This window comes from Galleria mellonella, unplaced genomic scaffold (genome assembly GCF_026898425.1).
Source record: "Galleria mellonella isolate WM207_F2 unplaced genomic scaffold, CSIRO_AGI_GalMel_v1 utg377, whole genome shotgun sequence".
NCBI classification, from domain to species: Eukaryota; Metazoa; Arthropoda; class Insecta; order Lepidoptera; family Pyralidae; genus Galleria; species Galleria mellonella.
The window spans coordinates 872,068-887,500 of NW_026442089.1; the positions used below are offsets into that span (position 1 = coordinate 872,068).

Here is a 15,433-nt window from a genome sequence, read left to right on the forward strand (position 1 = left end):
GAGGGATGCTGTCCATCCCTCGCCCTCCCTTAGTCGCCTCTTACGACACCCACGGGAAAGGAAGGGGAGGCCCATTCTATGCCGGGACATACACGTTGAACGGCGACGTCACTTCGATTACTCACTTGTAAACCAATTTCAAAAAATGTTTTTAGCGATCGACAGGTGTTACTCCTTTGTCGTCCCAAAAATTAATTTATTCATCCATCGAACATCGAAGAAACTTATGGCCTGTTCTGTTCCGGGATCACATGGCTATATTTATGGTTAATAGTTAGGAAAGGGTTTATTTTTTTAATGTTTTAATGGGTGATAATAAAATGGTTATTCTACCTGCGCTATCGGTATACGTTAGCGAGGCACCAACGTGTGATGATAGGTGAAGATGAAAGCAGATTCGTGGACTCATCATGACGTATTTAACAAGAAATGGTAAAAGATGGTTTCCAGGAGGAATCGTGTAGAGATCGACCTGATAGATCTGACCTGAAGTTTTTCTAGTAGTTGCCACGCTTGGCAGGCGGATTGGCAACCGCAGTTAGGCTTTAGAGATGTATTAAGAGGTACGCTGCTGCCCATCCCTCGCCCTCCCTTAGTTAGCTCTTACGACACTCACGGGGTAGGAAGGGGTGGCCTATTCTATGCCGGGACCACATGGCCATATACATTTTATTTTCACAGAAACTGAGCATACCGGAAATAAGCCGCTAGTATAAATGTAGGGGGGAGGGATTGTTAGTAAAGGGAAGGTTAGTCCCCATTGCTATCAATATACCCTATCAGGTCGGCCTCCACGCGGTTTCCCCTTTGAAACCATCGTGACTAATTTATCCTTGAATTCGTCACGATGGGTTAACTGGCCTACCTTTTTATCCTCACCTATCATCTCTTACTGGTGCCCCGCTAGTTTTTACGTATATACTAGTGCAGGCGGGGTTACCATTCCATTATCATCCATTAAAAAAAAATGTAAAATATTAAAAAAAATTTATACTAACCATTTTCCTTTTCTTTGCTACATAAAAATAATAATAACTTTATTTACTTAAACAAAATTAGCCTGTAGTACAATATAGCTATGACCCCACACTAGGCAAAGCCTGTCTCGTGGAAGTCAAAGCTAGAGATTTAACAGTTACAGTGTACATATTTACTGGGTTCAAGGTCGAATCAATAAAAGAACAAGGTGAGTTTAAAAAAATATTTATTAGATTATAACTTAAAGTACGTATACAAACGATTAATATGCCAATATAAATTATTATTAAATAATGTAAAAAAAAAAAAAAAAACAAATCACACGTTACTGTGAGTTCACAAAATTATATAGTAACTAGTTATTTACATAAAATTATTCACGTAAAACACATTAAAAATACATTATTTGTCGATATATACTCAATGCATAGATTATATATATAAACAATCGAGCAACAAAAACGGATCAACTTTTTGTCAGCCAATTGTCAAATTTGCCGACTCGTTTTTTTGTTGGTATTCTATATATTTACGAACAAAAAGTATTTTGACTTATTATTTAATAAATAAAATGCAGAAATTATAAGACAAAATAAATATAGAAGTTATGATAGAATCACTTATTATTTATGATAGATAGATAACCTTCAAGATAAGAGCATATTCTTTTTTAAAAGGCCGGCAGCACACCAGCAATGCCGTAGGTGTTGTGGGTGACCATGGGCGGCGGTAGTCACTTACCATCAGGTGAGCCGCATGCTCGTTTGCCCCCTGTGTTGTAAAAAAAAAATAATCTTATAACTAATTGTCATGCAAAATTGTATGAAAAAGTTGACCCGTTTTTCTCGAAACATTTGTATGGAGACACTCTATCTTATATAATCTAAGACTCATTTGATACACATTATAAATTATTAACATCTAGACATCCAAATATAACAAATATGAAATTTACTAAAATTGTAAAAAAAAAGTATGTAAATAAACGATTTATACTCGATAACTCATAGATGGTTAAATATAAAAATAAAATAGATACATAATTTATAAATCACGTTCAAAATATTTACTGTTCAAAATTACAGTTTCATAAACATGTATTTCTCTTGACAATACAAGTATTACACAGTACAAGTTTACACTACTTAATCACAATTCGAATACTCAATGTTGATGGAAGTAGAAATATAGGGCTGTCAAGAGACGAAATCTAGAGTTTAAGAAACATTTCACATATCAAATTGTTAGTATTTTTGTTTACGACAGCTGCGCAGTGACAAACTAAGAATACAAAGTGTCAACCCTACTTTTATTCCCATTATGTCGTAATAGGGTGAATAGGGAACAAAGCATATAAGTGCAAGAGAAAGAAAGAACTAGAAAGAATCTTCTGTTTTATATTATATGCAAAAGCTGTCCTTTTATGTATTTCTTTCACTCCGAGGCGTCTAACACTAAAATCACGCACTTTTTCACTAAACTTATGTAGTTGACAGCACTCAGGTAATAAAATATACTATACATCTATTAGTTACCATTGATTTTCAACTATCACTCTCTCTTAATAGGCCTCTTGCAGGACACAAGCATGGAACATGGCTAAAAGGGGGCGTTAGCGCAGTACACTATTTCAATTATTTTTTGTTATATTTTATTTTACAATCTTCACCATTCCCCCGGCCTTGAAAAGTCGTCGTTATCGACACCAAAGCATTATTTGCGATTAAACAGTGACGTTACATCTTTCATATGCGATTAATATCACTAGAAGTATTTTTTATTTAAAGTGTTAATGTTCCATTAATAGGAAATTAAGAATAGCTGCCTCTATGGTAAGTGAACAAGGTCATGCCATTTAGTTGCCCTCCTAAACGTATCCACATCCTGTCGTTTGAAGATATATGTAATTAGTTTTTCTATATTTGATACAATTATTAAACAATTTTAGGATTTTTGTTTTTATTAAATAAGTCATTTTAAAATAAATTGCAAAAAAAAAAAAAATTATATGTATTGTTCTTTCAATAAAAATACACGAAGCCATTGTTACTAACTGTGATAAAAAATATAGAAAAACCAATTACAAGATTATATTATCTATTAATTATTATTCCCTTACAATATTCCTTTAAATACAAAAATATATATGTATATCTAAATATATGTATGTATTGCCATAATCGTTTTCGTGTATTTAAAAATATAATCTATTTTCTATAAACTACAAAAAAGGTATATGTTACGCTTACTTACTTTATTTATATACGAAGACATCTATCTACTTTTATAGCACGAATAGCACGCGGTATTAGGAATGGGTAATTTATATATAGCAATACCTATATATTTCATTTACAATATCTATATACTGCGAATATATATATTAGGTGGAATAAAGATTATTATTATTATAGATTATTATTTATATTAATTACCGACCGGTACGGGCGATATCGGAATAGGTAATGACCTTTATTCCACGATCAATGTGCAAAAGCACCCAATACATAGATATTGAAGCGGTACCTATATCACCCACGCCTACGAGGAATTAATAAGTTAATAATTGACAAAAATAATACTCTTTAAAATTTCTGGTAGATTACATTAAATTTTGAAGACTGCAATATTCCTGAATTTTAACAACTAAAATATATTACAACATATTCTGTTTTTACCCAATGGTTAGCTGGTAGAGAATGCCATATGGCATTAAGCTCGCCATTTGTACAAAATTTTACTGTGCAATAAAGAATATATAAATAAATAATATTACAACATTATATAAAGCAAGTTTTTTTTTTTAATTAAAAAATACATAAATAGTGTCACCACTACACCCTACCTTTTATGTCTATTATTTACTCTAAATAAACGAAACAACGAAGTGTAAATCGAATTAATTTTTCACTAAAAAACAATATTTTTAAAATCTCCTAATTTAGACGCTATTCGGAAGCATAGTAATAAGAGGCCGACATCGCTTTTTTGATAACGAGAAGTCCGTTCCCAACAGTGGGACGTTAATGGGTTATAATAGCATGGTATAATGTGCGTCTATTTATAACACTTTCAATTTATATCAATTATTTATCGAAAAGAAATTTACATTATTTTTGACAATAGCAAAATAGTTGACAATAGAGGCAAATAGTCATTTATCTGCTATTATAGTTTTCAAAAGAAACAAATAGTCCACTATTTGTAACTATTGTCAACTATTGAAGTAAATAGTTGACTATAGATTAAATAGTTGACAATACAAATACATAATTGACAATAACAATAGTCGACAGTGTAATCAGACAGTTGACAGTGGAAATAAATTGTTAAAAATGAAATAAAACAGTTGACAATGGAAGTAAATAGTCAACAATAGAAGCGAATAGTTGACAATAGGACCGTGTTTCCGACTATGTGTAATTTTAAATACAAAATAGGGACTTAACGAGATGAAAAGTGGGCAATAAAGAAGCTGGTATGTAGGTACTATTTACCTGCAAAAGTTTTTTCACCGCGTCAAACTCCTATTATGTATTTACAGTATATGTGTATATGTTAGCTATAACTACGACTACGGCTACTATAATATGTATATATTTCACTACGTAAAGCACTAGCGCATGGCACTTACATTCTCGAATCACACTCACTTGGGTTTCTTACATAACTATTCTGATAAAATAAATTTTCGTTGTCGTTAAATGAATGTTACAATGTAATTCATCATGCGGTTAGTGATTTTAACGATTCAAATTATTTTTATTAGTAAGTTAGCGGGCTGACTGCCAAATATAGGCTTCATAGTTATATCAATTAATATTATAATTGTTTATATCGACTTTCTTCGACTATTTATGCCAGGTTGTCTGTAAGAGATTGCTTGTAGCGATAAGGCCGCCTTTTGTATATGCACATTCTGTATAAATACTCCTTGTATACATCTCTACTGTGCGCAATAAAGAGTTTATTATTATTATTTTATGTCTGAGGTGTGGCCCAACTAGTTTCCTGCTCAATACATGCCCTTGTTTATAATGATATCTTATAATAAATCAATTTATTCATTCACGAAGCTGTAATGTCTTTCAAACAGCTAAAATTACTTTAAAACATTATTTTGACTCTTTTACAGTATGTGAAGAATTGAATTTTTTTTTGTATTACAAATAGTACAATAAATTAATTCGTAAAAACAACGTAGAGGTTCATAACCTGTTAGAATATGTTCGATATTAACTGTTTCATCTCTTTCATTCGCGTTAAATTCGAAAGAGACATTGGATAATATGATAAAATATATTTCTTATGTTTTAATGATTAGTGCCATAAAGATGACGTATTTTAGATTTAACTACGTTAATTAAATAAGCAGAAGCGGTGTAATATAATTTTTAATAGCTTCTCTCTCAGTCGCCATCAGACTTCCACGTATTTTTCTCCACAGTAGACAATAAAAATTCTTTGTTTTTGCTTTCATATAACACGAGAGACAACATACAAATCACAATTTTTGGCGCAAGATAACTCTCCTTTGTTTAAATAAACAACAGCTACCGTTAGAACAACTAATTTCGTATTAAAATTTCTTTGTTTAGATGAGTCATAAGGTGATATGATATGTAGGGAAATTAGAGTTAGGGCATATAGTCAAGACTGTTGTTAGTCAGCCGACTGATTGTTGTAGTTGACACTGTTGTTAGTCTGTCCGCTCCACTTGAAACGTGCGATAAAGAGATATGTAAGAAAATTGTGGGTATCTGTAAGAGGTTTACTAGCTTTGGTCACCATACCAAATATATATATATACAATTAGTGTTTTCCCCATCGGCAACTCTATGTAGCATGCTTGCGAGTATTAAACCCGCAAAATAATCATGTTTTAGTAAAGGTGGGAAAACTAAAAACGCAATTTATAGAAATGTTTAAAATAGCTATTTACTCCAGCAATTTGTAATAATAAGTAATAATACATATTTGCATAATAAATATCCGGACAAAAATTTAAAATCTGTCCAAAGTAGTCGTTCGTCTTCGTCCACGCGGACAAAGTCGCGGGCTAAACTTAGTATACATATATATATACACACACAATTATTTAATTAGTTGTAATTTTGAAATGTGTGGTTTATATCTCATCACTGCGTGATGTGTTAAAATACTAATAAACTCTATCTATCATATCTATCACTTTTTTGTGATAGGACTACTAGATAGATAGATAGATAGATAAACACTTTATTTGAGCCATTTAACACACGTAAATTAATAAATAAAATGAAACAATTTGATTATTTACATTTTTTCAAATATAAAACAACATATAAAACAAAAAAATTAATATTGGAGAAATGTTTTCAGCAAGTGTGTCGCAGTGACCCAAAAAGGCTACAGCTCAGTGATACCTTTGCTTAAAAGCAAAGCACTGATTTTCAGCTACAACCTGAAGTAAGGCTACACGGACGCGTGCAACAAACCCAGAGTGTTACCAATTTAACCTTTTATTTTGACCTGACTACTATTTATGTTTCTACATTCTTTACCAATATATAGACTTATATTCCGTGTGAAATAAATTTGTTATAATTTACATAACATTGTTAGTATCACTATACGCAGTTGTTAGTAATACACTAACAACTACTACACTAGCTGTTAGACAATTAGAACTAATCTATGTTGTAATCAAGTCTGTTGTCAGTCTAACAACTGCCTACTCTTTTTGTTAGTTGTCTGACTTACAACAAAGCTGACTATTATAATTAGCTGCCATTTTTTTATTGTATATTCATACATACATATATATCAGGGTAGGCAGAAATAATAATAATAAACCTGTGACCGGGTGATGTCTGTACATGGGAGATATTTAAATAAAAAAAAATTATATAATGGGTCTTAATATTTTTAAGAAATATTGTCTGCCCGTCTGTTTGTATGTTTGTTCCAGCAGCACGGAAAAATTACTACACCAAATTGGATGTGATTTTCATTATTGTTTTCCTAAAGGTCTAATTTTAAAACAGTTGTGTGTTTACTCGGTGCCCCAGCTAGAAGGGATCTGTTTCATTCTTTTTCTTACTTCTAAAATCCACGAGTCAAAGTAGCGGACAGAAAGTTACAATAAATAATTATATATATAATTTGCGACAATTTTTATCACAAGACTAACAACAGTATTTTTCATTAAAAATGAATCTATTGTCTAATAAATATATGTAAAAAAACGTTTTCTCGTTAAATAATAGTAAATGTAATTAACAAGTCTTGACTTTAATATGCTCTGGCATTTAGGCAGTATTAATGACTAGATACATGTCAAGTTGCCATACTGTCGTTGTAACGATGGTCGATGTAATCTAAAAATGTTGCCATCTACATAAAAAAAAAAAAAACGATAGCTGCACGCGTGTACGCACGATGGTAGTCCCATGCATAAACCGGACATTGGTTCAGTGTAGATGTCGCTGCTATCGACGATGCTGACCTCTGAAAATTAAAATTAAGTTTTTCACAGTAAAATAATAGTAATTAATAGAAAAATATATTCAATTGAACTATTTGTTTGTTTTTTTACGCTGTTATATCAATAAAAAGATATTTCAAGCGTTTCTTGTTCTACTCTATTGATAATGTTTGTTAGTTTGTTTAGATTAATACAGCCTAGAATGGCAAACAAGCTGACGGCCCACCTGATGGAAAGTGATAGTGATGCATGGGGGGTATCCCCATGCGTTCACATTCCTGAGGACTTAGGTGTTATTCCTCTGTACCCTGTCAATTCACGTTTTGCTAATAGTCGCCACACTCGGCAACCACAGTTAGGTTTTAGTGACGTTTTAAAAAACAACCATTAAGTACCCTTAGTCCGCTTCTTACGACCCACGTGAAAGGAAAGTGTGGCCTGTTCTACGCTGGGACCACACGTATGTTATTCAGAATACATTGGTGTAAATGGTTTTGTTTGTATGGTGATGGTGCGTACCAGCAGTGGTGCGGCGGCCTATATCTGGTACCAGGGCGAGCGCCGCACCCAGCGCAGCCGGTAGCCGCCCTGCTCGGTGCGGATCTTGATGGACGCGCCCTCCGCCGCCTTCACCGTCTCCTTCACCTGCACAGACAAACCAGGAACGTAGCAACTCACTTGCCAACTTTGTATTTAATAGACTAATAGATACTCTTTACTATTCCCCTTCAGAAGATCACAATAGCAAACTGATCATCATCATCATCATCATCATCATATCAGCATTTAACTGTCCACTGCTGAACATAAGCCTGCCCCATATGGGGAGTTTTGTCAGTAATTGCCACGTTTAGCAGGCGGATTGGCAACTGCAGTTAGGCTTTTAGAGACGTTTTAAGAGGAACGCTGCTATCCATCCCTCGCCCTCCCTCAGTCGCCTCTTACGACAGTCACGGGAAAGGAAATGGTGACCTATTCATGCCGGGACCACACGGTGAACGGCGACGTCACTTCGATTATTCACTTGTAAAGCGATTTTAAAAAATGTTTTTAGCGATCGACAGGTGTTACTCCCTTGTCGTCCCAAAAATTAATGTATTCATGCATGTGTAAGCGACGCGTTCTGTGCCTCAAAACTCAAAAGTTTGTCTATGTCATTGTCTATGCTTGCGGTCGTTTAAACTTATAATTGGCGCAACGGACGCCACGCACCAGTCTGCAACTAGATACGATCGACACCACACGTCAATTTATTTATTACCTGTAATTAACGATTTAAAACGTAAAATAAAATCCAATTGTTAAAGTCTTCGTTTTCTTGCCATCATTCGTGACCTACCATATTCCATACCATACACATGGATACTTTCAGGTTTGTTTGAATCGAAGCATTTGGCGTTCCCTTGTTTCCGCCTACCCTAATAGGAGACAGGCGTGACAAATATGTATGTATGTATGTATGATACTTTCAAGCGACAAGTGAAAGATTATCTTCCCTCTATCTGATTGGTTTAACACTTGATAAATTGGCATTCTTTATGTATTTACATAATTATTTATTTTATGATAGTTTGTTTTCCTTGTGCTTATAATTATTAGGTACATATTTAACATATATGTATACGATTATATATTGTAATTTTTTTTTTTTTTTTAATGGATGATAATGGGATGGTAACCCCACCCGCGCTATTGGTATACACCGGCGGGGCACCAGTGAAAGATGATAGGTGAGGATGAAGTAGGTCAGTTAGCCCATTGTGACGAATTCAACAAGAATTGTTCACAATGGTTTCCAGGGGGAACCACGTGGAGGTCGACCTAATAAGGCATATTGCTAGCAATGGGGCTGTCAAACTCCATTGCTAACAATCCCTTTCCCCCCAAATATATTGTAATATAGTTAATTATTTCTTATTTTTATTTCTTAATTTGATAAAGGTACTTTCTCAATTATACAGTACTACCATACCTACTTGTACAACAATTAGTCCATTACCTTAAGGTTGTCTTGAAGAGATTGCTCTCAGCAATAAGACCGCCTTACTGTACTTGTACAATTGTATCGTTACATTTATTGTCTTGTTTTTCCCCTATATTGTATAATGCAAATAAAGTATACTCGTCCATTCATTATTTACTGCTAAATTCGCCACTTTACTTGTTCTTTTTAAATTGATTTTTAGTCAAAATCATTTATAACAGCGTTGTACTTACACTCTGCATCAAGTTTTGTGCGTTGCCGACCAGCATCTCGGTGGCTTCCTGGTCCTCTTCGCTACCTGCAGCACGACACAAACATATTACTAATATAATAAAATAACCCAACGATATCAGTGCATGGGATATATTAAAGAAACAATAAATAAAATTGGAGATATTAATAAAACAATTTGAGGCTAAAATAATGATTAATAAAAAAAATTGTTGGTCTGTCTGTCTGTATGTGAATAACAATGAAATGAAAAATTATGTTACTTATTTTATACATTTTCTTTTAGTTTTTTTTTTTTTATTTTTTTATATGTATTCTTATATTTCTTTTACTTGTGTATGTTGTTATTTGTGTGCTGTAAGTAATGCAACTAAATTATCTATCTATCTATGTTTGTTTCAAAATCACGCCAAAATGACTGCGATAAATTAAAAATAAATATTGACTCAGTGTTTAATTTCACATTGAAAAAAAAAACACATAATAATAAAAAAAAATTGACAATAAACAAAAAAAAAATGAAAAAATAAGCATTAAAATGGTGTCACTCAGCTACATGCTCTCTGCATGCACTCTGGTGTAGTGATTTACTTGAATCACCTACCTTTATAGTCCGCCATGCCGACTGGTACGGAGGCAACAGGCAATGTGTTAAACATTAGCGGCGACAAGCATATACATAACATATACATATAGTAATATATATTTAGTTTAACATATACAACATATACCTCTCTACTCATACTCTGTTTGAATCATAGATTATACTATTTGCTCTTCTATTGCAGTTGTTTTATATAGTAATATTTTATGTATTTATTTATTATATGTATATATTTATGTAATATATTACGTGTATGTTTATAATATCGTCACAGTCGTAGAATACTGACGGATCTGACAAAGATTACATATAAAGATCCGTCAGTATTCTACCACTATGACGATATATGAATATATCAAGCATTGCTTTATTACTCCTCTATTCAATAATGCACCGCCTACTTATTTCTCTGTTCGCCCAATGGTCGACTGGTAGAGAACACATTTTTTTTTTTTTTTTTTTACAACACAGTGGGCAAACGAGCATGCGGCTCACCTGATGGTAAGTGACTATAGTTTTCATAGTTTGTCTCTTTTCCTTAACCCTATGCAGGACATTCTCATTACTAAATGGATCTCTGCAGCTGACTATGGAAGACGATAGACATGTAATATTGGTATGCTGTAATGTCGTACGAACTGACCTTGCGCGCCCAGCATGGTCGCCTTCACGGTGGACAGTATCTTGAGTTGAGTGCCGATGGTGGGGATGCGCTCGCACACTTGCAACAGGTTCTGAAATATTTGCATACATTTGAATAAGTTTTCCAAAATTCTCGAATTTTGTATGTATGGAGTCTCGGATGTACACTATATATATATATATATATATATATATATATATATATATTAAATGGTCGCGTACCGCGCGGTTTCAGAGACGTTTCTTCCCACGAACACTCAGGTTGTGGAATGACCTCCCTGCCGAGGTTTTCCCAAGAGACTACAGCACGGGGTTCTTCAAAAGGGGGATAAAAAGGTTTCTTCAGGGTCGGCAACGCACGCGTAATACCTCTGGTATTGCAGGTGTTCATAGGCTACGGTAACCCCACTTACCATCAGGTGGGCCATATACTTGCTTGTCACCTCAGTGGTACAATATATATATATCAACACTTGTAATACAAAATCAAAGGTGATAGAACATCGTTGATGCAAATCCTGATAAGTGTGGTGTACGTGAATTTTATGCAATTTATTTAAATTATACATTTTAAGAAAATACATGTTAAAAAGACTGTCTATGTAATGTCAGACATGTTTTTTTTATACAACTTAGAATGGCAAACAAACTGACGGCCCACCTGATGGAAAGTGGTAACCGTCGCCTATAGACATGAGCAGTACCATGGACATAACAGAGTATACTGTTTCGCCCATGATACCCTCCATGCGTTGCCATTCCTGAGGACTTAGGTGTTATTCCTCTTTACCCAGTAAATTCACATGTCTTTTAGTAGTGTAGTGATAAGCTCCGCTCGCATCGTAGGGCGGACACTAGACGACGACCCCCCACCTCGCTGCCCTACCTGCACCAAGCTCTGTCATCAGGCACGGGCTGCCGGCTGGCGGTATACTCACGGTCCTGATCCTCTTGTCGGTGCACTCGAGCGCCAGTTTCTTGGCGAGGCGCGTGACCTCCTCCGACGCCTCCGCGATCGCCTTTGCCGTCGCGATCAGCTCGCGCTTGCTGCCTGCGGCCGCAAAATCAAACAATGCAATAGTTCTTTGAAGATATTGTTGTAGATAAAAATGTGTTCAAATGATGACTGTACAAATATACAAAACATAATATATATATAATGTTTACTAATACATATATTTGTTTTAGGATGATTAAGACGTACGTGAAGAGTGGGGGGGGGGGGGGGGGTCGACTCTGAGACGTAATTTCATTAAATCTATCTATCCTTGTTCAATTCTTTATTTTAAGGACCGATATGACCTAAATTTATAGTTCATTACTGCAGCGACCAGCAACTGAGGCATTGATGGACGAACGGGCAAATGTGGGCCGAGGCGTAGCCGAGGCACACATACGTGAGTTCATCAATGCCTAGTTGTGGCCAAGGTTTGTATAGTACTTTTCTCAAACAATGCGCGGAAATCAAAAACACAATTTTACTTTTTAAGTTCAGTGACGAATAACGAACAATAATAATTTTTCACGCGCCATAATGTTCCTTTGTTTTTTTTTTAATAAACAGCTTTCTATTTGCAAGCCAGTTTGAAATTTAAATAAAACCTTTTATTAGTTACCTCCTTGGTAGCCATGTTTCGAAGTAAAAGGTCATTCCATTTTTAAATTACAGGACAGATGAGTTTACATAGTAATTTATCTGGCCGCAAAACACGACAGATATGGATTTTCAAACAACTTTTGCCGGCCGCTGCCTGCATGTATCTATCCAGTACGGAAATTTTGATTTATCTCGAAGAAGATTGTCAAAATAATGCTCACATTTCCAAGCATGTTTGAGAAATAATATATTTAAATCAAAATTATTATATAAATCAATTTAGATTATCGCAGTTGCGAAGTACAGACCAAATACATTATTTATAGCTTTATATTATTATTTACCAAATTCGAAAAAAAACACGCATCTCTATTGTTTTTCTTTTGGCTCGCCTTCACGACCCAAGTCTTCTAAGTTCCTTTGACCAATATACAATACATATATTTCCAATTTCCATTCCTGGTTTTTTTTTGTCGCCCATAATGGTTAATAAACCAGTAATTTCACAAAACGATTAAATTAAAATATTAGTTTAAAAGACAGATTTAGAGAAATGGTGCTTCAGAATCTACCCCCAGCGTCTTCAATTATCCATTTAAATGTAACTTAAGTACATTGGTTTAGCTCTCACATCTTTAATAATTCATAATTATATTTAGAACCCTTTAGGTCAATAGTTCTTATAATTTTGTGTATTGTGTACTTGGATGAGGATGAGTCTTAGGGGATACTTAGCGGTGGACAGACGGATGAAATGATGACACTTATGTTAATATACAAGCAAGTGATATACAGGCGATGACGATGTATGTAGTTATGTATATATATATATATATATATATATATATATATATATATATATATATATATATATATATATATATATATATATATATATATATATATATATATATAAGTAGGGATATATATTACATTATTACATGTATCACATCTCCATATTTAGAAGTAATAGGATCTTTATCGTGCCTTCGATCAAACAGTTTATAATTATTCCTCTCCATCCAAAGGTAGCCTGGAAGAGATCGCTTTTAGCGATAAGGTCGCCCATTGTTTTCTCATTGTGATTGTTTCTTGTAATTGTTTATATTTATAATAAGTTTACTATTGTAATCTTTTGGAGGAAACAATAAAGTGTATCTATCTATCTATGTATATAGCGTGGCATATATATACAAGCAACTTACCGCTCAAGTTCATAGCGACCTCTATACGTCCAGTTAGCAATGCACAGATATACATGGTGAGTACACAACATTGATCACGCGTATAGCGCACAGTATTCCATTATATAGATAGAGTGTCTCCGTACAAATACCTCGCTAAGAAATCTACTTTTTTATGCAACTTAGAATGGCAAACAAGCTGACGGCCCACCTGATGGAAAGTGGTAACCGTCGCCTATACACATGAGCTAAGAACAAGGAATTACATAGAAGGAATGATAAAATAAAAACTGTAAATCATATGGTTGCCTCCATTCTTCCTATGCAAATATAATTTTAAAAATTAGTAAAAAGAGGACGAAAGATACACCATCAGTTGCTATTTTTGCTGCTAGTGTATGGAAAATGTTTGATATGTTAATTATTAGTCAATGACAAATTTTACATTACTAGATTATATATTGGACACAGTTTATGTGGACAATATGCAAGCAGGTTGTATCTGAATTTGGTAGGGTTATACGGCCGTATAACATTTTCTATACACTAGGCTGCTATGAATTGACAATTTTATCACTCCTTCTATGTAATTCCTTGTTCTTAGTACATGAGCAGTACCATGGACATAACAGAGTATACTGTTTCGCCCATGATACCCCCCATGCGTTGCCATTCCTGTTCATGCCTATAGGCGACGGATACCACTTTCCATCATATGGACCATCAGCTTGTCTGCCGTTCATAAAAAATGTTCCTAATTCAGATTTAAAAAATCGTCCTGATCCGGGAAATTTTCAATTCAAATACTTGCAACACTGAAAAAAGCACGTTTTTTTGATTAACAAAAAAAAAATGAGAAAGACTAAATTTGATCTGTTTTTGACACTCGATGCTCTATCTACATAATCTAAGCGCGTAATATACATATACCGAAAAGAGTTAAAACATGCTTTATAGTAATTACAATAAGATTCATTTTGTATCACCTGCCAATGAAAATATGTTACTTTGTTAATAGAACACCCTTCAGATCTAAAACATCTCATTAATCTCGGCGGGTTATATCAAAAGCAATCGTATTACAATGCATGTAAAGCAGCTTTTTAACTCCTTGTTTAGATACAAAATACAACAATATAAAAGCAATTCCGAAATGTATTACACTAGAGCAGTGTTTTTCAACGTGTGGGTCGCTTCTAGCCTAAGCTTCTATACTTATAGGGAAATCACGTAAACTATCTCAGTAAAAAACAAAGGTCTAAAAGTAGATTTATTATAATGATAATTAAAACATTTGTATGTTAATACAAATTAACACAAACATTTTTTATACAACTTAGAATGGCAAACGAGCTGACGGCCCACCTGATGGAAAGTGGTAACCGTCGCCTATAGACATGAGCAGTGCCATGGACATAACAGAGTATACTGTTTCGCCCATGATACCCCCCACGCGTTGCCATTCCTGAGGACTCAGGTGTTATTCCTCTGTACCCAGTAAATTCACGCCATAGTCGTGTCATGGAAAAGGTTGAAAAACACTGCACTAAAGTGTATTATACAAGTGGTTCGCTAACGAGATACTGACGAGTTATTACAAGTAGTGGCGATAACTATGTACAAACGAAGTACAAATATAAACCGCTAACATAAACACATCTACGTATTAACACTGTTTATTATACATTTATTTTGTAAGTAGGTTTTTAGAAGCTATTTTACTTGTATTTAAAGGATGAAAATGCGT

The 15,433-nt window shown here is 34.1% G+C and overlaps 1 protein-coding gene across 1 annotated transcript in view; it reads right to left on the reverse strand.

The window, feature by feature from the left end:
• Positions 1-1,187: 1,187 nt before the first annotated feature.
• LOC113521058 (vinculin) overlaps positions 1,188-15,433 on the reverse strand; it is a 78,654-nt gene continuing 64,408 nt past the window's right edge. Inside the window, exons 22-26 of the mRNA XM_052897628.1 lie at positions 11,844-11,956; positions 10,907-10,997; positions 9,662-9,726; positions 7,964-8,089; positions 1,188-7,467 (exon numbers count right to left, since the gene is read on the reverse strand). Coding sequence (XP_052753588.1) covers positions 7,982-8,089; positions 9,662-9,726; positions 10,907-10,997; positions 11,844-11,956 — 377 coding nt within the window. The 3' untranslated portion in view covers positions 1,188-7,467; positions 7,964-7,981. The remainder of the gene's footprint in view (positions 7,468-7,963; positions 8,090-9,661; positions 9,727-10,906; positions 10,998-11,843; positions 11,957-15,433) is intronic.